Source organism: Athene cunicularia (genome assembly GCF_003259725.1).
Source record: "Athene cunicularia isolate RWA chromosome 4 unlocalized genomic scaffold, athCun1 chr4_part3, whole genome shotgun sequence".
In the NCBI taxonomy this organism is placed as follows: Eukaryota; Metazoa; Chordata; class Aves; order Strigiformes; family Strigidae; genus Athene; species Athene cunicularia.
In genome coordinates this window covers 17,395,945-17,417,527 of record NW_020799100.1, presented here as the reverse complement: position 1 = coordinate 17,417,527, position 21,583 = coordinate 17,395,945, and the positions used below count along the sequence as shown (strand labels likewise).

At 34.6% G+C, this 21,583-nt stretch overlaps 1 protein-coding gene across 1 annotated transcript in view; it reads left to right on the top strand.

The window, feature by feature from the left end:
* Positions 1-21,583, top strand: part of DIAPH2 (diaphanous related formin 2) — a 179,276-nt gene that overhangs the window by 112,985 nt on the left and 44,708 nt on the right. The window contains exon 26 of the mRNA XM_026848817.1: positions 13,121-13,285. Coding sequence (XP_026704618.1) covers positions 13,121-13,285 — 165 coding nt within the window. The remainder of the gene's footprint in view (positions 1-13,120; positions 13,286-21,583) is intronic.

Below are 21,583 nucleotides of genomic sequence, written 5' to 3'. Positions count from 1 at the left end.
AGGGGTTAATCAGTAAAAAATAAAGTATGAAATTTTCCTTAAGGTATACTGAAATTCTGTATTTTCCTCTGGCGCACTGTGCATCGAAAGAGTGGTTAGTCTGAGGAACTGTTCAGATATTTCATGTTTTATTTGATATAGTCTGTGTGTGGATCAGTGAAACAGAATTTGGAAAACTTGAAATTGGTCAAGTCTAATCTGGCAAGATTCCACATGTTTATTTTTGTCCAAACAGGAGTTTTTAATGATACTTCACTGTGCTTTTGCTTGGTACCTGGCTTTGGTACTTTACTAAACATATCGCTACTTATCATCTTCCTTTGTCTATGCCCTTAAGGCAGTCTGTAGTCTGTGAGGCTGATTTTGTCTCAAAGCAAATCAATTTTCACATAACTGGTCAAGCACTGAAACAATGATTTAGTAATCTTTCTTTGTTGGTTTATATGATACTTTCTTCATAAAAGAATATCTGCTGATCAATTATGCAGGCCTGTGTAGAGTTCTTTTTTCAACAAGAAACATATAGATATTAAAATAGAGGAATGTAAAAGAAGGAACAAAGCCAGGTACCAAGCAAAAGCATGGTGAAGTATCATTAAAGTCCTATTAGGACTGTTTTTATGAAAACTGTACCTTAGACCAGAGCAGAACTTAATGATTAAAAATACAGGAACTAGGAGAAATGATAAATTAAACTAGTGTTATACAAAACAGACTATCAATTTTCTTTCTGACAGTATGTTTCTACCTGAAGATCTTCATTTCTTGAAGAAGGAAAGCCCTAATGTGGGTGGACATAAAATTATATTGACTTCTTTCGTGGTGAGCTATTCTGAAAACCCTGTGACCAGGAGTGTGCAAACCAACTGAAGGTTCCACTATAGTATGAATAAAGGAAGAAATTGGAGAGTGTAACAAATGGGGAGGTGGGATGATATGCAGTGGGTAGCTGTGTGGCAATTAAGAACTTCAAATAGCTTATGTTTCTAGTTTTTCTTTATTGAAAAACATGCATTCTGTGAATTATATAGTACAGACTTTTGTAGGTTATCTGTTTAAGTCCAGACATTTGACTATAGATTTGTGTTGGATTTTTTTGTATATTTAATCCTCGAGATTATGTAGATTTACCACATGAGGGAGCTCCATTCTGTCCTGCACCTTGAAGAATTGCGCATCTAGAATTGTGCTTCAAAGCTAGTACTGAATAAAATTGAGCGAGGATTTTATACAAGAAAGGAGAAGAGTATAAAAATGTTGCTGAAATGCATTTTTATAGTATATATTGGCTAACTACTGAGGGAAATTTTTGACAGTCATCTTCATAGACACATGAAAAATTATGCAGGAGGCAAAGCCTGCTTGTTTAGGAGTTTCTAAAGAATAAAATTCTATGAACAAAAATCTACTTAAATACATGGGAATCTAAAGGCTTCTTGATTGTGAATAATTGCCTGTGGGAAACTGCTTACATCCTTAAATTTATATTAAACCACGTTGTCCACATCACTGAAAGATATTTTTGTAAACAACTATGCACTACTCGAATGATAATTCATTAGAGATCCATTGTCTGATTGCTGTATGTTTATTTTAAAATCTCAAATTAAAGGGAGAGTGCACTCTATAAATCCCTGGAGCTGCAGCATTAGATATCAAAATCAAACTGTCATGAGAAATAGCTTTATCAAAAATTTTGTTGTTGATGGAACAGTTTTTTGCCCTCTCCCCTTCTCCAGTCCCCAAAAAGAAATTCAAAAAACCCTTTTTGGAGGGGAAGGATGTAATTGAGAAAGTGTGTTCCTTTTTTTTTTTTTAAAGCAGTGTATCAGAGTATAGGAAGTGTTCAGTATAGGAACTGTTCATTTCAGACCCTGATTGCTCTGTGATTATGCTCTTTATTTTTCTGTCTGACCAGAATATTTGTTTTCCTTTTATTTGTAATTCCTTTTCTTCCTTGGTTTTGAACATCTAGGCTCTTGAAACATATGATCAGAATTTTTTCAGATTTCTAAAAAAAAAGAAATTAGGACTTCTGACATTGCTGCATTAAAGGAAACCTAGAAATGTAAGGAGTCAGTTCTCTTTTCCTTCTCTATACTTCACCAAAAAGCTTTATCTAGATGAAGAACCATCAGATCTACTGATTGAAGGTTGTTTAAAACAGGGTACAACTGGCAGCTCAAACATACCTCTCTTAATTAAATCCAGATGAAGTGAGGAAAAACTGCATGATCAAAGAGAAAGTGAATGTGGTTGCAGTTTCTCTGAAAGATTTAGGACACAAAAAGCTGTAATTATTGTTTAAGGCATCTCATTGTCTGTTCCAAAGCTAATATAATATTTCTAGGAGTGTCTACCTTACTGTGGCTTCGCTGAAGTAGCTATTGACAACTAATTTTTTTTATTGTTGTTAGAACATGGTTTGTCAATGCTTTGTGTTATTTGAAACAGTCACAATTAATTTGAATATAATATGCAAAACAAATTTTGCAGAATCATTTTGTTTGTACTAGCTGCATTTTAGTTGTTTTCTTTTTTATTTTTACTCACCTAAACAGATTTTTATCTAATTGTTCTCCAGGGAAGGTATTCTAGAAATCCGTTACTCTTGCAACATTTTCTGTTGATATATCCTTCACTGTCATGTCTTCTGTGTTGCTTTATAATTAATGCATGAATAGTGATTATAATTAATTGTTTGCCACCACAAAAAATGAGATTTCAGATTGAAAAAAATTAGATACCACTCATCATATTGTTTCAAATTATTTCTAAACTAAAAAATACCACAAATGAGAATTGAGTTAAACTATTTCTGTTGCAAAAGGTGCTGGAGAAGCCCCTGCATAAAGTATATAGGGAGTGACTAATTCTCAGACTTATTAGTATGGTATTGCAGGCAAAAATGTGATCCTAGAGTTTGAAAAATATAAGCAAAGATCTATGAATCTTGTACACGTATAGGTAAATCACCTATAAACCATTACCAAGCTGGAATAATAAACTGGAGAATCCTTTACATTCTTCTGTAATTTTGTAAGACTTCTTGCCTTTCTTCTGTCCTGTCATCTAGTATCCATTGTTCTAGCACTCCTATCAGTTACCCCCTCTTCATGCCATCGTCACGCTGAAGTACATAGTGTAGGTCTAAAAAGGCATAAGATCTGCAAGGAAAGATCATGAAATACTTAACCAGTATAGGCTGAGTGTGAAGTTTATATCTGTCTATTTTGTTCTTTATCTGGTATAAATTTTTTTCCTTTATTTTTAACAGTTCTGCCTACTTCCATTTCAGAACAAATGAAGCTAAATAGTCCACCTCTCCGTTCATGAATGGCATTTTGCCATTCTCTTAAAAGGATGTTTTTCACCTGTCAGACAGTGTCAGTAAATTCAGTTCCTCTCAGCATGTTTTTGCAAAAGCAGTTTCAAAATTCTGGTGACTTCATCAGTGGAAATAAAGCTTTGTTTTTGACAGGATGAAAGGTTTGTTTTGAATTCATGAGTTCTAGAGTTTTTAGAAATTGTTTTGATCTTTCTGTCTTCTGTGAAAAATTAGAGTATGGATTTTGAGGATTATTTTCCTGTTACAAATATGGAAAAAAAAAAAAACAACAATTGTCTTTCTCACAATAAAACTTGGTTTTAGATTAATTTAGGTTAATGACTGCCTTTAATTTTGGGGGTTTTCAATTTTTTTAAAAAAGTATTTTTATTTAAGATAGACAAGGTTTTCCCTTCTCTAGGCTGTGGCTTTATAAATGCTTCTTTTTATGTGTTATGTTTGAGGAGCCGAGTGCTCTTCCTATTAAAGCTTTCTTCTTCATGCTACCACAGGAAATTCCTAAATCAGCATGTAAGTCTTCAAGCAGACTTTTCCAATATAAACCAATTTAAGAAACAGCCTGTGGAGTTCTGTTCCTTGGACTGAATATTTAATAAAATAGACCCTTGTTTATCAGTTTTTTGTGTTGATAGTTCCTATGGGACTTTCAGAGAAATGAGCACTGGTCTTTGCATTCAGATTAACAGAAGCATAAATAAAAAAGGCAGTATTGAAATTATGTTGACATAAGCTTTCTCTTGTGCATAAAGTGGTGCATGTAGAATCAATGGAAGTAGTCTTTTCATTATTGAGAAGTTTGAATGCATGAAAATTAGGAATTGATATGATTGCTTAGAGGTAGGAGTAAGTAAACGTTGATGGATTTTTCTGGCATTTATCAAGATTAAAGTTTTATTGCCATTTAGGGACAAGTCAGAAAGCCTCATCTTAATTAGCATGAATTTAGCATGATTCTGCACTTCAGGGAGACGGAAGAGGTCACAGTTAGCATTGTTATCAGGTGGTTATGATCTTTCTGTGCTTCATTTTCATGAACACAAACACTGAAATAGTGTCTGTACACAATGTATTAAATAATTCTGACAGTTAATGATTTCTTCAGCTACTGATGTAGTGAAGGCCAAGGGGAGAAATAGAGCTGTACTGTATAATAACTGAGAAGCAACTGTTTCTGTGGTTGGATGGTTTTTTGTTTGGCTGGTTTTGTGTTTTGGGGTTGTTTATTGGTGGGTTTTTTTCTGTGTGTGGTTTTTTTTTGGTTTGTTTTTTTTTTTTTTTCTGGGCTATTCTGACAAATGCTGAATGATGAGGTAATTTGCTTTGTAATGAGAAAGAAATTCTCACACTGAGCTTTTTATGGGTATTTTATTAGTGAATCTTTAAGCTCTTCAGAAGTACATGATATTGTGTAAACAGATAAAAATGGGACTCCTTCTGTGGGTCCTGGTTTCTTTGGATTTCATTTGAGTAGATGAAGTGTATTGTAATGAAGATTTCTGCCTTTTTTTTTTTTTTTTTTTTTTTGTGTAAAGGCTTTCAATGGGAGGAAAAGATTAGGTATATAATTGTGATTCATAATTATCTGTGTATGCTCCAGAAGTCTTGTCTTCTGTGTAGTCATTGAGATACATTATGTATGTAGTGTGAATGATAAAATTGTTAGCATCTGTTTACATACTGATAGCAGATGAAAATAAAGCTATCAGTGTAAATGACTTACTGTTATTAAAGCTGAATTTCTGTCTTCAGCTAATAACTTCTGTTTGTGTTTCTCCAGTTCAATTCAAAGAATGCTCTATTATGAATGAGCTTGGAGATTAGAAACTAAGAGCCCGGGTACATCCTTCATTAAAGATGATAACACTATTGAATCAAACTTTCTCTTCTAGCTGTATGAAACATATTTTTAGCCTATTTTGGCAGTTCCTTGATCCAGAATCCTGTTCCACAATGGTGTGCAAGAGTTTGGAAGTGACAGAATGTGGTTTGTGTGGTTGAAATACTTTCAGTAAATTTTCTACTTAGAGGTAGTTGTTTGGAAATAATTACACTTCAACAAGAACACAAATATTTTTGTATTTCTTAAATATTGATAGTAGATAAGTGTACAGGGGGGGCAGAAAAGGTGTTTTGTTCTATGAACAGTGTGTGGAACTGGATTAGCAAGCAGTCTGCTTACGGTTTTAATTTCAGTTGATCATGCCAATGAAGCATGGGTTTGGTTCTTTTTTGTCAAGTCAGACAATGAGATGACTTAAGTCTGGATAAAAAGCTAATTGGAACCCAGTGCTGATAAAAACCCTCATTTATTTGGGCTTTATACTTGCTTATTTTATCAAATTATGATGATGATGAGAATAATCCATTTTATTGAAAGCCAACTTTAAATAATAATGGCCATTTGATTTGTTGAAATAATGAACTATTCAGCAAGGTAATTTTAAAACTGGATGTTTATACTTTGTAGTAAGGATACTGACAGCTGGTTTGTTCTTAATGGTTTATGTTTCTCTTCAGCAGTTCTCATAATCTGATTTAATTTTGTCATGCTTGGAGTGGGAAAAGCTATATTTGGGTCAAGTACAGTGTGTAAAATGTATTTGTAAATTTGGGATTTTGTTAATGGTATGAAGCTGCATTATATATCCAGTTTAGAGAGAGAGAAATTGTTTGAGATGGTATATTTTGAAGTTGAAATTATGTATAAACAGGGTGACCAAAGTCATGTTCATTTGGATTTCCCAGAATGACAGAATGGTTGAGGTTGGAAGGGACCTTTGGATGTCATCTTGTCCAACTCCCCTGCCCAAGTTGGATCATCTAGATCAGGCTTACAGAACTGTGTCCAGATGGCTTTTAAGTATCTCCAGAATTCCACAACCTCTCTGGATAACCTGTTCAAGTGCCATTTAAGCTTAGCCACCCATTTAAGCTCAGTTTGGCTGTACTCAACACTTGATTCAGGCTCAGAAATGTAGACGGCCAAACATGCATTAGGTTTATGAATTTCCATTTAAGTTGCATTAGGTATAAATGCAGACCCCTCTGAGGAAGCTGTCTTTTCTGTTCTGGTTTCTTGCCTGCTGTACCATACACTTAGTTTGATTTTTTTTTTGTTGCTGATTCCTTACTGCTGAGGATGTCAAGTGCCACTTATGAATAAGGTTAATTTGTAAGCAGATCTGGTGATCCACACATAGGTATTAGTTAAATGCAGCATTGATGATGAGTGGTGTCATGAATGTTTTTTAATCCCACTCTTACATGCTTTATCTAGTACATCATAAAGGCACACAAACAAAAATCAGCTGTTGTGTGATTATTTACATAATTCTTTCTGCCTAATTAAGTCTCCCCCAAATATGTCATTTCAGGCTCCAACAATTTTACTTTCAAGCTTTTTGAATAGGCAGTTTTTCATCACATTTATGAATTTTCCCACAGTGTCTGCAGTAACATGTTATAGATTGAGGTGACTGACAGTTAGTTAACAGAAGTAAAACTGACTTTGATTTCTTCAAACTAGAATACACACTAAAGATAATAGACTGGTTTTATGCCATTATAATGTGTGTACTCTGCACTGGATTGATAACAAAGTTCTACTTTTATCAAAACATCAACTATTGCTATGTTAGTTGTTCCAGATATTCCAGCTGTATCTGTCCCTTTAAAGATCTGTAGTGTGTATTTGTATCTCCAAAATAATAATGGAGTTATGATATGTGACTGCATTCCCTCCTGCATCAAGTACTGCTGATATTAGTTCCATAGTTCTGCTCAGGACAGGAGAGAAACATTCAAACATATAATTTGTCATGGAAATTTTAATAAGCCAGTTTTAATTAAACTGTATTATCTGAGACACAGAACATTCTGATGGAAATTGTCAATTTTCAGAACAGTAAATGAGTACTCAAGAGTTTGGAATAGCTAACAGAATAATAAATTATTTCAAATTGTAAATTTAGTAAAGCATGAAAGAATACACATTGACATATTTTCAGTCTTGCAGTGTTTAGGATTATAAAGGCTTGGAGCTTTATCATTGCATAATGATATAGATCATGGATATTTTGCACTCAGCTCAGATTTATCGATCTGTAATTTAAAATTAACAAACAAAACACAGTATATTTAAAAAACCCACATTATTTAAAAAAATTTTTTGCATTGGAAAGAGTGATTTACCAGTTTGCCTATTATACATTATTAGTGATGATAATTTTTATCTAAAAACAATGTGTCATATAAAATCTAATGGTAGAATCAAACAGTTACAGATGCACCTAAAAAGACTGATGTAGACAAGTTTAAAGGAAATCATATGGAGATCTATAATGAAGCCACATTTCTGTTTATTTAATGATACTGTGCTGTCTTTTGAGAACAGGTTCTGTCTGCAGTGTATATTAGGATCAGTGTGTATAGTAGCAGAAGAAACATAGATACGTTCAGTAAAACTGAACGTAACAACAAATTAAGTAGATAAGATATTTAAATAAATAAGGTTTATGTGACATTTGCTTTCCACATTCCTAGACAATCCCAGGCTGATTTTTTGCCTCCTCATTATAGTGCTAATTTCTATAATATGCTAAATACATTGATTCTTTCCCTTTAGGTTGAGTACCTTTATAAATGAGAACATCTTCCATCTCTAGTCCCAGGTGGCCTTTATTTTCTTTTGTCCTTGTGTTTTTGCTCTCTATTTAGACGTTAATCCATCTGTAGCATAATGCCAGCTGCCTCTTTCTTAAATGTTTGGGTTTTTTTTTGTGTTGACACAAGCTTTTGAGAATCAAGTGTAACATGGAAAAATCTCCCAGTGGAATGCTGCTTTCACCTGTTTTCAGTTTCCTGTAACCAGTAGCTGGAAGGACATGTCAAGAAACTTCTGTGAGCCTTTGAAATGCTTTTGAAAAGTGTTAAGAAGTTTCTGGCAGGTTTCTCCTTTTTGTTTACAGTGCATTCTTTCTTGTTCTGGAGGTATCAAAGACATCAACTCTGTGGTCTGTTTGCTTTACTGTTTCAAACCTGTGGTGAACATCTCTTAAATTCCATTTTTATTGTGACTGTATGCCATGGGAAGGGGCCTCCTGAACTGCTGGAACACCAGTGCATTTTTTACAATTATAGTTAAATTACCAATGTTCTTTCTACTGTGGCATATTTATTGTTAATGAATGCCAAGCTGTCAGTGTTGGCTTTCATTTTCTTGTAAATGCTGACAGTAGTAGGTGCTGCCTTTGGGCAAGTGAGTTTTTTGTGTGTTCAGGTGCTTTATTAACTGTTATTCAAGTTATTGATACAATGATGTGAAATTTATAGCAGACATTGTGGTAGAAGTGATGACTTTCTCTCTAGCTGATTTTTTTATCTTAATTTCTCTGATCCTTTTTTCTGATCTGTTTACATGGAAGGGACTGTTAGAGAGCCTGGAAGTATACCATGGTAGTGGTCATAATATGGACATAAAGAATTCAATTCTTTACTGATGGTAATTAGTACTTCTTTATTTCTGACATAATATGGTAGTATAGTGTCATGGCAATATTTGTATCCATTGCTCGCTTAATTAAGTGAATTAATTCAGGCATTGCACTGAAATGCCAGCCAACTGTAGTTACCCAATCATATTTCAAAGTGTAAAAAGTTATTGATTTACTTAAAGAAATTCTCAGTCATTACGGCTGGCTTTGTACAGCCGTGCTAATATTTATCTCTGTTCTAATACTGATACTACAGTTAATATTCTCACTCCAGAAATCCTGCTCATCTAGGTATCTATTATTTTTACCTTTCTGGTGCTGGTCATTGTCAAGCAAACCACAGAACTGGAGGGAAGGTTTAGTTGGCAGCTGTAATACAAAGACATTAAAAAAAAAATCCTTGAAAGAAAGAAATGAAAAAAAAAAGGAGGGGGGAGGAAGTGTGGAGGTTTCCCAGATTCCTTTCTAATCTTTTAACAGTAAGAAGAGAACAGGGAAAAGTAGAATTAGTAGATACCTGAAATTTTGCAGCAAAAGCTAATAAAGCAATAGGGATAATGGAGGTCAACTCTCTGCATTTACCTGTATCTTTGTAATATGAAAGACATGAAGCTTTCTTTTGTTACTTGTTTGCATTTTAATTTTCTTTAGAGTTCTTTAGAAACATGGCATGCAGAGGATTTTACTGGGTTTCATGGTAAAACATATATTGCAAACTTATATATGCTAACATATATTGCTAAATGAACAATGCTTAATTTATTTATTAATTTCAGGGTGATGTAAAACCCATGAAATAAGATAGCACTTTCAGAAGACACCTGTAAATGTTTAACTGAAATAACACTTCTTCAGAAATTCAAAGTTGTCACTTAGAAAATCTCAGAGTAGTTTTGTGTAGTTGCCTTCTGCATTAGTATTAAAAAGAAAAAAGGAAATAGATTAAAAGGAATAAACTTTCATTTACCTAGTAACTGGTAAAATAAGTATTTAAAAACTTCAGTAAGGATTTTATGTACAGAGTTGTCTAGATGGTGCTTAGATATGGTTCTGTTATTGCAGTGGTGGATTATTAGTAGTAAAGCAACAACTCTGTATATTCAGATGTACAAACCCATTTTTCTTGGTTTATGTGGAACTTGGGGAGACAGGTATGGTACTGAAGATGGAAAAATGATTTTACGTGGGTTGATTTTGGGGGAGGGGGATGTGTTTGGGGTTTGGTTAGTTTCTTGGTTGTTGTTTTCTTAATTTTTCAAATAATAGTGTTCGCAGTGAAGTCAGGTTAGAATTTTCCTATGGTTATGAAAGGAACTAAAAGTGTATGTAGAAAAACAAGCTTGTGAATAAAGTGATTTCTTGTAGTTGAATAAGCATCTTTACACTTGATAGTTCAGTGATTTTTGTTTTGGTTCAGAATAGTAAGAATGAAACCTTGCTTATAGTTTTAAAATGAGCACTCATTAAAGCTTTATATTAATGACAACTTGGAATGAAGTATGTCTATTATGCAGAGTTTAGCTTAGGTTTTTTTCAATGTTTTGTCATGAACTAGTGTCGGCAAGTATGGCTTTGCTCCTCTGGAATTACTGTGTTGACTAAGTCTTTGCAATGACTTGAAGCAGAACATTTCAAGGTGATGTTTCAAGTTACTAATATTTTCTGAGGATCGTATCAAGTATATACAGTGTGACAAAGTAGCTTTGTTAATGTGACTATGAATATGACTATATGACTAGAAACTTGTCTCCACAGAACTAACTTGTTTTCTTCAAAGTTGAATATAGTGAAAATACTCTTTTTTTCCCTTTGCTCATCATATTCCTCCATCTTACCAACACTCTTTTGTCTTACAAGCTAGCTGTTAATGCTACTTAAGTACAAATGTTGAAATTACAGTATATGTTTCTACAGTGTTACTTGGAAATATCTTCTCGTTTCAGTGACACTACTGGGTTTTTTTAATTTTTATTGCTTACTGTTGTTATTTCTCATGTTGAATGTGCAACCTGAATGGAGAATTTGACTCTGGGAGCTTTGTCTCAAAGAATTAATTTCAAATCTGTAATGTTCGAAGGGTTTTTCAAAATTTTCAGTCATTTGTAGTATATTAATTGGGTTTTATATTATATAAGCTTGTTTTTAAAGGAACCACAGATACAATTTGTATAATCATATACCTTGACATTTCTTTTTCCTAGTATTTTTGTTGAGCTTTTTAAGACAGTAATCTGCTGACTCTAAGGCAATTCATGTTTTTCTAAAATTCTTAGACTGTGCTCAATTATTCAGTATTATGCCGTTATTACCTATTTAATGTATTCTTGCCATTAAACTTTCATTTCCTTTTATACAGTTTAATGTCATTGAAGACTGAACTATGCTAAGTTTGTCTTGTATTAAGATGAGTGGTTCAACACTCCAAGCTTGAAATTCTAACCAAGCTGGTTAATCCTCATTTCAATTAACTGAAAATATAGGTATTGTAACTGTGCACTCCTATGAAACCATGTAGGTAGATATTACTGTTTCAAAATCTTGATATTTATATATTAAGAACCATCATATTGATTTCTACTTTTTGCCGTTCTAAATTAACATTATAAGCTAATGAAAGAATATAACTTTATTTTTATGCTTCTGAGGCTGTAATGAAGAAGAGGGGATTACTTACAGAGTAAGTTTCTTAGGAGGAAAATTTGCATTACGTAAAGTTTTTGACCTCCTTCCAATGGAAGATATTTCCAGCTTTGGTATGCTTTCGTGTAGCTTGTGGAACAACAGCTTTCTAAGTACTCAACAGTATCCAAACACTACCGAAATGTTATGAATAGAATATCCACCTTTATTTCCTTTCTTTATTCTGCAATTTGTTGTTTTCTGAAGAATCATTTGTGGGTTTAGTCTCATCGCAAAAATAAATGGTCTATAAGATTTCTCTGTATATCTCTCCCCTACTTAATTTCCAGGTTTGCTATTTTCAGAGACATGGGGATCTCAAAATATTGAGTAATTAGCAATATGATACTAGGCAGAGTCTCAAATTAGAGTCTGAAGTATGGGGAAAGGTTGAAGCATGAGCTCTGCTGTATTAAGAATAAGAATCTGCCTGGAATAGACATTACAAGTAAAAGCTACAGGGAGCCAGGCTGCATGATTTTTGTAGTTCAGGGAATAACTTGTGTCTTTTGTTCTTGGTTTTTGATATGTACAGCATAACACTTGCATCAGCTACAATTCAGTATCAGCAGAACTAGTTTAATTGTGTACTAGCTGTTTTTTAACAGTGATTTGTGACTTTGTATTTTCATGGATATAAACAACCACAGCAGAGGAAAACAGCAGACTGATGCTTACTTGCTTCAAAGCAAAGTAGTATTTCCCTTAGTAGCTTGCACCTTTCCTGCATTTGCAAATGAATTGTTCTAAAAATATTTTTCTCATGTAGGGGGAGAAAAAAAATGCTACTTTTTTCCTATTTAAGTGTCTGGCTTAATCCTTTTAATGAAGACTGCTGGGATGGAAGTCAATCTGTTTCATTTCTAGACTTCCTAATGGAAAAAAATACTTCTGTTGTTCCATGGTGTTTTTCTTAGTAATAATTTTTCAATACTGTTTGTCAGTTAACTGGGGCATGTGGGTGGATATTCCATTTTGATAAGATCTGTCATTACACAGTTAAGAGAACACCCTAAATGAGTGTACCCAGTACAGGATGCCTGAGGCATGAGCTGAGCTATGTGGCTAGGCATTAAGGAATCCACAAAGAAGACACGTCTGTAGTAAAGGCAAAGAAAAGTAGACATCATACTGTATAATTTTGTCATTGGTAGTTATGCATAGTTCAAATATTACATATAAAATGTATGTACATAATATGAAGACATGACATCATATCACTTGAACATAGCAGGGTATTATAGTCAGATTCTCACAGCAAACTGATTTTCATTATGTATTTTCATAGAATGTATTATACAAAATTAATCATTTATTAGAAGAAAAATGGCCAAGATATTTGGAACTTTTATAAAGTCAGTAGTATAGTCTATTAATGGCAAATCTTCACCTTTGGAAAGAGATCATTTAATGGAAAAGTGTGCCACCGTGTTGGTGTGAACTTGCAGACATGTAACATTAATATATAAAAATGTCATGTTTGAAAGCAGGATAGCACGAGCAAATTTGCCAGTTGTAACCTTTGTACTGAGTTCTCTTTGTTTGTTTTTTACTGTTAGATTGGATTATATTTGAATCCTTTTCCTTAACAAAACCTTACAGCTTTGCTGAGAGTGCCCGAGAGCAATATGAAAAACTGTCCAACATGCACAACAACATGACTAAGTTGTATGAAAATTTGGGAGAATACTTTACCTTTGATCCCAAAGCAGTAAGCATAGAAGAATTCTTTGGTGATCTGAGCAACTTCAGAACTCTATTTTTGGTGAGTAATGTCCGCAAAGCATTGTACATATTCTTATTTCTTCTTTTTCCCAATTTGATTTCTTTCTTCTTTTCTCTATATCTTATATTACAGTTTACATTTAGTTCTGTGGCAGGAAATTGGATTTTGGTCACTGATAGCTGTCAACCTCCAGTTTGTAACTTGCCAACTCAACTATAAATGTGGTTGAGATATATGCATATTTATAAAATATTGTTCCTCGTTTTCCTCTATTGATTGACGCACAACAAACACATGATACTGAAAAACATGTTGAAATGAAGACCTGAATGGATGTCTGTGTTCATATTGTGCTAGAATCTGGCTGGTGCCTTGATGCTGTGATGCTAAGGCTGAGACTTTCAAGGTGAGCTCTGTATCCCTGGCAAAACTCGCAAAGTTCACTTAGGTGCTTATATTACTATTTCCAGTCATCCACTGTCGTCAGTGTCAGGGTATGGCATTTTATGAAGGAATTTAAGAATTTCATTTTAAACAGCTCAGGTTTTTAACAGGTTTAATGTCATCTTTCCTAGTGGCTGTCTGGGAACCATAATTAGATGCACCATAGGAAGTGTACAGGCAAAACAGATGCCTAGAATGTCACATTGTGTCTCCAGAGAATATTAACATCTCCTGGAAATACCACCATTTACCATACAGCTGTGGCTCACCGACCTGTCTTTTGCCAGTAGCTGGCTTAATTTATCATGTAATCATAAGGACTTTCAGTTTCAGTGTGATGGAGAATTAACTTCTTTAAAACATTATTTTCATGCTGAGTTTACTTCATTAGAAAATTTTTGCTACAATATATTTAATTATTCATTTTAAAGTTGTTGAAATTGTTCTTTTTTTTAATAAGCAAATCACAGTTTCTTTTATCACTATTGAGTATGCTAACACATCTGCATGAAGACTTGTCAAGAACAGGAATAGTTGCCATGAGATATTTGTGTGTTGACTTTTTCATAAATTCAAGACTTATGTTTTCAATAAATTTGGAAATCCACTTTATTGTAACTACTTGAAACAGACTTCAGACTAGCAATGTCCAAATACTGTGATGAAAATCTGTCCTCAAATATGTATTTAAACTGTTATGAAGGTCATAGGAGATAGAGGACAATTGTTTTCTAGAAGGCGTATTAGAATCAAAATACTTTCAATTGCTTACTTTTGTTTTCTTTTTGACTTCCTGAAGATCTGGCTGATGGTGTGTTGCTCTTCAATGGTTATAATTAAATTTCCAGGGAGAATATTTGTAAGAGATTCATGTATCACTTTGGAGTGACGGAGTAACAGTGGGGAGGGGGAAAAGTGGTATTTCAGGTTTTCTCTTAGTGCAGTAAATCTCATAATAACAAGGCTGGAATATTTTTGTGGCCTTTCCAAATGAACCAAAAGCAGCAAAGAAACTGCAGCGTGTACATCACAGTTCCAGGAACAGATTAAATTGTCATTGTTTCAGGTTTAGAATGAGTTTCTGTAAGTAATTCTGTAAGAGTAAAGTGCTGAATTCAGGGCCAGGGGTGCTACTGAATCATGTGTAAAAGATCTTTATTTCACAGCAAAAAGCTGTACATAAGACTTTAAAAAGTGATAGTGATGATCATTTGACAATTGACTTTCCTTAGAGTTGTGGACTTTGGACTACATGATGTAGTATTAATGATACAGTAATGATTTCGTTAACACTTGTGATTTTGGTAACACTTTAGCCTTTAATATAATGGCTATATATGATTTATGTTTATAATAGAGAATGCTTTACCCATGTCCATTATTTTGATAACTTAACAAGCAAAGGGACAACTGAATAAACATCTTGTATTATAAACACTGGCTATGAAGAAATTGCCACAACACTTGTGGTATCAAAATTTTAAACATATGAACATGCAACGCATCTTCTGATGATCCAGGTCCCACTCTCTGCAAAGCCAGAATCTGGTTTAAGTTGTAAAGTTTTTATTTTTATACTTTCTCTACATTATCTATGTTGCTGGCTATCCATGTCTAAGTTCATGGAGTTATGTTGGGTGCACTTCCAGACATTCTGTAGTTTAATTTTCTGCTCAAAGCAAGATCAAGTTAGAGCACGTTGCACAGGATCTTGTTCAACCTCTCTGAGTCCATTTTCCGGTGTTTGATCTTACTTACAGTGGGAAAATAAATAACTGAATAACATTTCCCATGTCATAACAGTTGTCATCACCTCTTGTTCTCCCACTGTGCACCTCTAAGAAAAATGTAGCTCCGTCTTCGCTACACCCTCCCATGACATTGCAGGCAGCAGGCAGCAGTTAGCTCTTTGCAGAGCTTTCTCTTCTTACAGCTGAGCAAACGCATTTCTCTCCTCTTCTGCTTGTCACATGCTCAAGCCTCCTTATCGTCTGGGTATCACCAGCTGGACTCACTCCAGTGTCTTACATTGGAAAGCCCAACCTGGATGCAGAACTCCAGGTGTGGTTTTAGAAGTACCAGCAGAGTAGAAAAATCGCTTCCTTTAACCTGTTTATTACATTTGCAGAGCCCAGTGTGCATTCCGCCTGCTCTGCTGCAACACCACGCTGCTGCCTCGCATTCAGCCAGATGCCCATGAGGACCTTCATTTTCCTGCAAAACAGCTTTCTAGGACTGCATTTGCATTTTATGTTAGCAGTGGTTTAGGGCTCAGTAGAAGCCTTGTAATGCAAGCCTATACTATACAAATATCCTGGAGGTTGGCAGGGGAGACGGTTGCTTTTAAAAAAAAACGCAACCAAACAAAAAAACACCCAAAAATCCAAAGTAAACAACTGGGTTGAATTTCATAAAAAGTATTTGTGAGAATAGCCTGCTAGTTTTAAGTTTCAGTGCATCTCTAAAGCTTGTAATTAATGGGTGATGCTTATTTGGCCTAAATTGTGCTAACTTCCCCCCCACCCCTATATTTGCTGATGTACCTCATTTAAATGAGGTTCTGTTATAAGAAAATCCAGTGAAACATTTTATTCACATGCTTCCAAATCTAGGCTGTTCAGGTAGTGTATTTAGTCACAGAAGAATTTTAATTTGAATTGAGAATAAGTCTTTCTTCAGTGTGAATTAATTTCATTTGTATTTATACCAAAGCTCCAGATACCCCATTCTCACTGGTTTAGTAAGCTGTCAGAGATTAGGACAGTTCTAACTTTATTGTTAAGCACTGAAACAGCTATAGCAATCAGAGTAATGAAGGTATTGAGATTGCTTGTGCAAACTACTGTTAGTTAATATTTACAGCTAATCCTCTGGTTAATGCTATAGGCATCTGTTTGCATCTTCTGTGACTACTCCTCTATGGATATGGTACAGTGGTGTGAATTGTATAAACTACCCTAATCATTTATAGTGAGAAATATTATCTGGATTTTATTTGCTAGAATCTCCTTCACTTTCATTGCTTTCCATGGGTGAATGCAGAGATACCTGTGTTCTTCCAAGTACCAGACAGTACTCAAAGCAGATAGCAGACTTGCCTTGATTTTATTATTATTATTGTTATTATTTAATAGGAGGGGAAGAGACCATTGTGAAAGTGTTTGGCACAGCTAAAACAGCTTCTGCAGTTGAATCCTTTACTTCTGCTATATTTGTTTTTGAGCAAGTAGTTTTTGTGTATTTTCAGCAGATTGCAACTACTATGTTTTTTTCATATGTAATCCATCTTTTATTTAAATAAGTTTTAACAGACTTTTAAAAATTTTGATACAAGGAGTAGCTACGGGCAAATCAAAAGTAAGACCAACTTCTGATAGGCCCTGCGTAGTTAGTCATGAACTAGTGCTCGCTTGTTTGTTTACTGAGCATCACAATAACCTCCCATACACGTTATTAAAATCCTTGGTATGAGGTTGTCATGTTCTGATGATATCTCATCAGAACCCTTCATCTTGTGGTGTAAATACACTTCACAATCCAATGCGTTGCAAGACACAGTTGTCTTATTACCTAACTGACATAAAGTATACCTTCTGTGTTAAGGGAAAATCATTACAGATACAAAGTTCAGTTGCTTCTCCCATCAAAGGGCACAGCCCTCCTCATCCTTCAGGGACTGGGGACTTTCCTGCTTCTGGAGTTTTGACATTCCTTTGTATGGTCAGTTCCTATGATATTCATATAATATTTATGTTTTACCTAATAATACCAAACTGCAATAAAATGCATTTCTAGGGTGATAAATTATCGCAAAGTCTAAACCTCTGTAAATTAATCCAGTTTATCAAGACAGAACTGTCAAGTTCTGTGTTCGGGTTTGGAATATTAAATTTCCAAATAGAAAAGACATACTACGAAACAGTTTTTCTGAGTTTCCAGAATAGTAAGGCTAATTACTTGCTTTGCTTTCTAATTTTAGAAAATAGACAAAATAATTTGCTAGGATACTGTTCTAATACTACATGTTGGTTTAAATAGTTCATTATATTCATGTGATGCTATGGTCTTTAAAACTTTTACCTGCCCTTTTATCTTTTAAGCTTCTTTTTAAAAAGAGTTACTTAGTAAGGAAATTAACTTGGACCATATGTATGATGCATAGTAATTTAAATACTAATGCTTCAATATTGAAAAAGTGAAATCTGAGGCTTGTGTAACTTAAGGAGACACTTTCTTAGCACATTTGTGCTTCAGTCAATTCAGTTGTTCAGATATATACAGTAGTAGTAGTAGTAATTGTAATTAGGTCTTTTGAGAATTTCTTGACTTTTTTTATCCACTAGAGCAGAACCTTTTAGACTTTAGTGGCATAAAGTTGTTTAGGGGTTTAATTTTTTTTTTTCCAGACACTTGAGGAAGGCCCAGGGCAAGCATTAAAAGTTCACAGTACAGTAATTTTTTCTATAAGGAAAAAATTACTAAAAAGCAATGTTTTTTGCAGTTTTTTGGTGTTTGTGATGACTTTCCCAAAAGGAAAAAGATGCTGAAATTCTTTAATTAGTGGAATTTACTGTTAAAAAAAAAAATAAAATCATAACTACTGATGTAAGAATTCAGGAGCAATCAGAAAAGCCTGAGGTGTACAGCACCTACAGATACTTCCTAGAGCATGCATGTTTATTAAATTTGTCTGGTTCAGGCTGTTGTAATGTATTCATGCTTTCTCTAAGTGATCCCATTAACTTTTTTTTAGTATTTTGAGAAATGACTGAAGCATAATTCCAGATATTTTTGAAATATTGATGAATTGCTTCTTCCTGTTGTCATTCTCCTCCATTATTGCTAATGCCTGTGTATTGATAAAGCTTGTTTCTTCTCCTGCTAGCGATTTTAACTTAGAAGTTCAGACGTTCTTCAGATCTCTGCTTCTATGTTTGTTGCAAACTTTTCTCGTGTGAACATTTGTGATCACAAGACAAACCATAGAATCATAAGGTAATTTAGGTTGGAGACGCACGCTAAGAGGGTCACTGAGTTTGAATACTCAAGGCAGGGCTAGTGTAGGAGTTAGTTCAAGCTGTGTGAGACCTTGTCCAGCTGAGTTTTGAGTATCTGTATGAATGAAGATACCATGACTGTGGGAGACTGTGTTGGCTTTACTAAACCCAAAGAATTTATGTGGGAGACTGTATTGGTTTTGCTGAATCCATTGCCTTCCCCTCATTCACAGAGCCAGTCATCTCATTAGGGAAGGCACTCAGGTTGCTCAAGGCAGTTTCCTCTTGGTAAGTCCAGTGTGGCTGGTTTTGGTCACATTCTTGTCTCTTACATGCCTGGAAATAGCTTCCAAAGGGAGTTGCTCTGTGACCTTCCTGAAAACAGAAGTGATGTTCGGTGTGTAGTTCACCAAGCTTTCCTCACTCTTTCGAAGATGAGCATGTTATTTGCTTTTTCCAGGCACTAGAGGTTTCCCTTTAGTCCCACAACTTTTTGATCAAATACAGGCCTTGCAATGCCGTCGGGGAGTTGCCCAAACTACCCGTGAGACAGTGACGGCAAAGGTTGAGATGAAGGTAGCCCAGATTACCTCAGCCTCTTCTTTGATGTTAGGTTCCATGCTGTGTTCAGCAGCAGACCTGCCCTGGTAGCTGTAAAAGCCTCTCTTACTGCTTTTCACATCCCTTGCCAGCTGTATCTCTATCTGAGCTTTGACTTTCTTATTTAGTCCCCTCCCTGGGCAGTATTCCCCCTGGATAGCATAGCTGTCCTTTCCCTTCTTTTGTATTTCTGTTTAGTGTCAGAGCTCTGTCAGGAGTTCCTTGTTCAGCCAAGCTGGCCCCTGCCCCACCTCCTCAGCCTCCTGCATGGCAGGACAGGTGATTCTTGTGCTCTGAGAAGGCTTCCCTTGAAGGTCAGTTATAAATTATAAATGCTTTATGTATATGTTGTGTTTTAATTGAAACTACAGTGTATATAGCTCAAGATAATTGGCTTTTGTGAGCACTTAAAATTCAACATAGCCCCTCAGAAAATCTTCACTTGTCTATTACCTTCGTGCAACAGCTGTTGTATTTCCTTTGCTTAACCTGTGAATCTGCATGTGATCCCTCAGTGTAAGAGTGAGAGTATTGACTAAGTTGATTGTAATGACAACTTTTCTTTCGTTCGTTTACAATTAAAGAATATTTAAGCTATAGAAACACTAGATAAATTGCATAAATTCGAAAAAGATGGAATATATGTGAATGTCTTTAAAGATGAATCTAAAAGAATTAAGTCAGAAATGTATTCTGAATGGCACATTCCCAAGTCACAAAGAAAATTGTGTGTATTTGTATGTGTATGTATATGTGTTTGTAGCTTGATAGGTGTTTCTCTCATGATGCTCTTATCAAGCTATTTTAATGTTAAGAAAACAGCTAGTTTTCTGAAAACTCATGTTAAAGACTTCTGATGATCATTAGAGGAAGTGCATATATCAATTGGAAAATAATGCCCTTTTGATTACTTGAAATAAAAAACTATATGCATTCATCATCTTTTCTAATTGCTTGCTTTTTGAATGTTAGACAGAAATGGTATTTAATAAATGCATTTCCACGTAGTCTAAGCATTCAGAAATTCTTAGGCTTAATGGCAAGGTGTAGAGTATATGAGAACTTCTGGAACAGTCGGTGTTGTTTTTTCATCTTTCATTCTTCTGATCAAAATGTATCAGCAGCACAGTGATATTCCTTTGGGTCCAGTGTTTTCTCTTTGAGTTATTTTCCAACAAAATTTTCCATATAAATAAGTTATTTTGTTATTCCTAAACAACAGGAGGAAAAGAAATTATAAGTAGACAGTGTGGGCTGATACAGTAACTGACCTTTCTCAGTTTCTTTGTGAGACATATTGATTGCCCTTGGAACGCCTTCGATACTTTTCCCAGCAATACACAATTACTGCAGGTATTGACTTATTAGTGGAAATATTGTTGTTCATTGGTTTATTTCTTTAAAAGTGTCTAGATACAAAGTTTCCAGTCAAGCACCAAATTAATCTTTTGTACTTAGTTTTTATCAACATCTGTCTAAATTTGTGGGAGTGAGAATAAGTATTTTTTTGGCTCTTCTGTGATATTAGGAGCAGAAAAAAAAAGTACTTTGTAGTTAGGAATTCACAGTCTAAGTGACACCATTAAAACTGCCTATAGTGATTGTAAATAGCCAAAAAACTGAATAGCACCTCTGACAAATCTTCTGACCAAATATTCCTTGTGAGCCACTTGGGTTCACTGAGCTGTACTGTAGTGAATCAACCTAGAGATGCAGATAGAAGAAACAGTTTGTTATTTTATTTATTACTCTGTATCTACTCACATTTTATCCCCAGGTTTCTCTAACCATCTTTACAAGAAACATAATTAGAGCCAACAACGAACTAAAGTTTGCATCAGTTTACCCCTCTATCTCTTACAGTTGGAAACCTTGTTCTTCATGGTCCCCTCCTGACTTTATTGCTTCTTTCTCAGACTCTTCTTTTTTTATCCTAAGATTAGGTAAAATGTTTAAACCTTTGAAGTGAGCTTTTCACTAGATTTTTTTCTGGTACATGTGTCACCTCTGTCTATGTTTACTACTTTGATTTTGTGCTTAAGTATCTCTTGGTAACCTCATTGTATTCTAGGCATATCACAAGAAATAAGTAAACCACTTCAGCATGACTTGCCTTTGCAAATGGAACACAACTTAGAATCAAGCCCAGAGGGATGTGGGGGGGGGAAGGTGTATTTATTCTTCTCTTGGAGCTGACAATTACAGAGAAACTGAATCAAAATTAGAAATAAGGTTTGGCTGCTTTTTTTTTTTTTTTTTTTTTTTTAAATGATCAGTAAACGAAACATTTTTTATT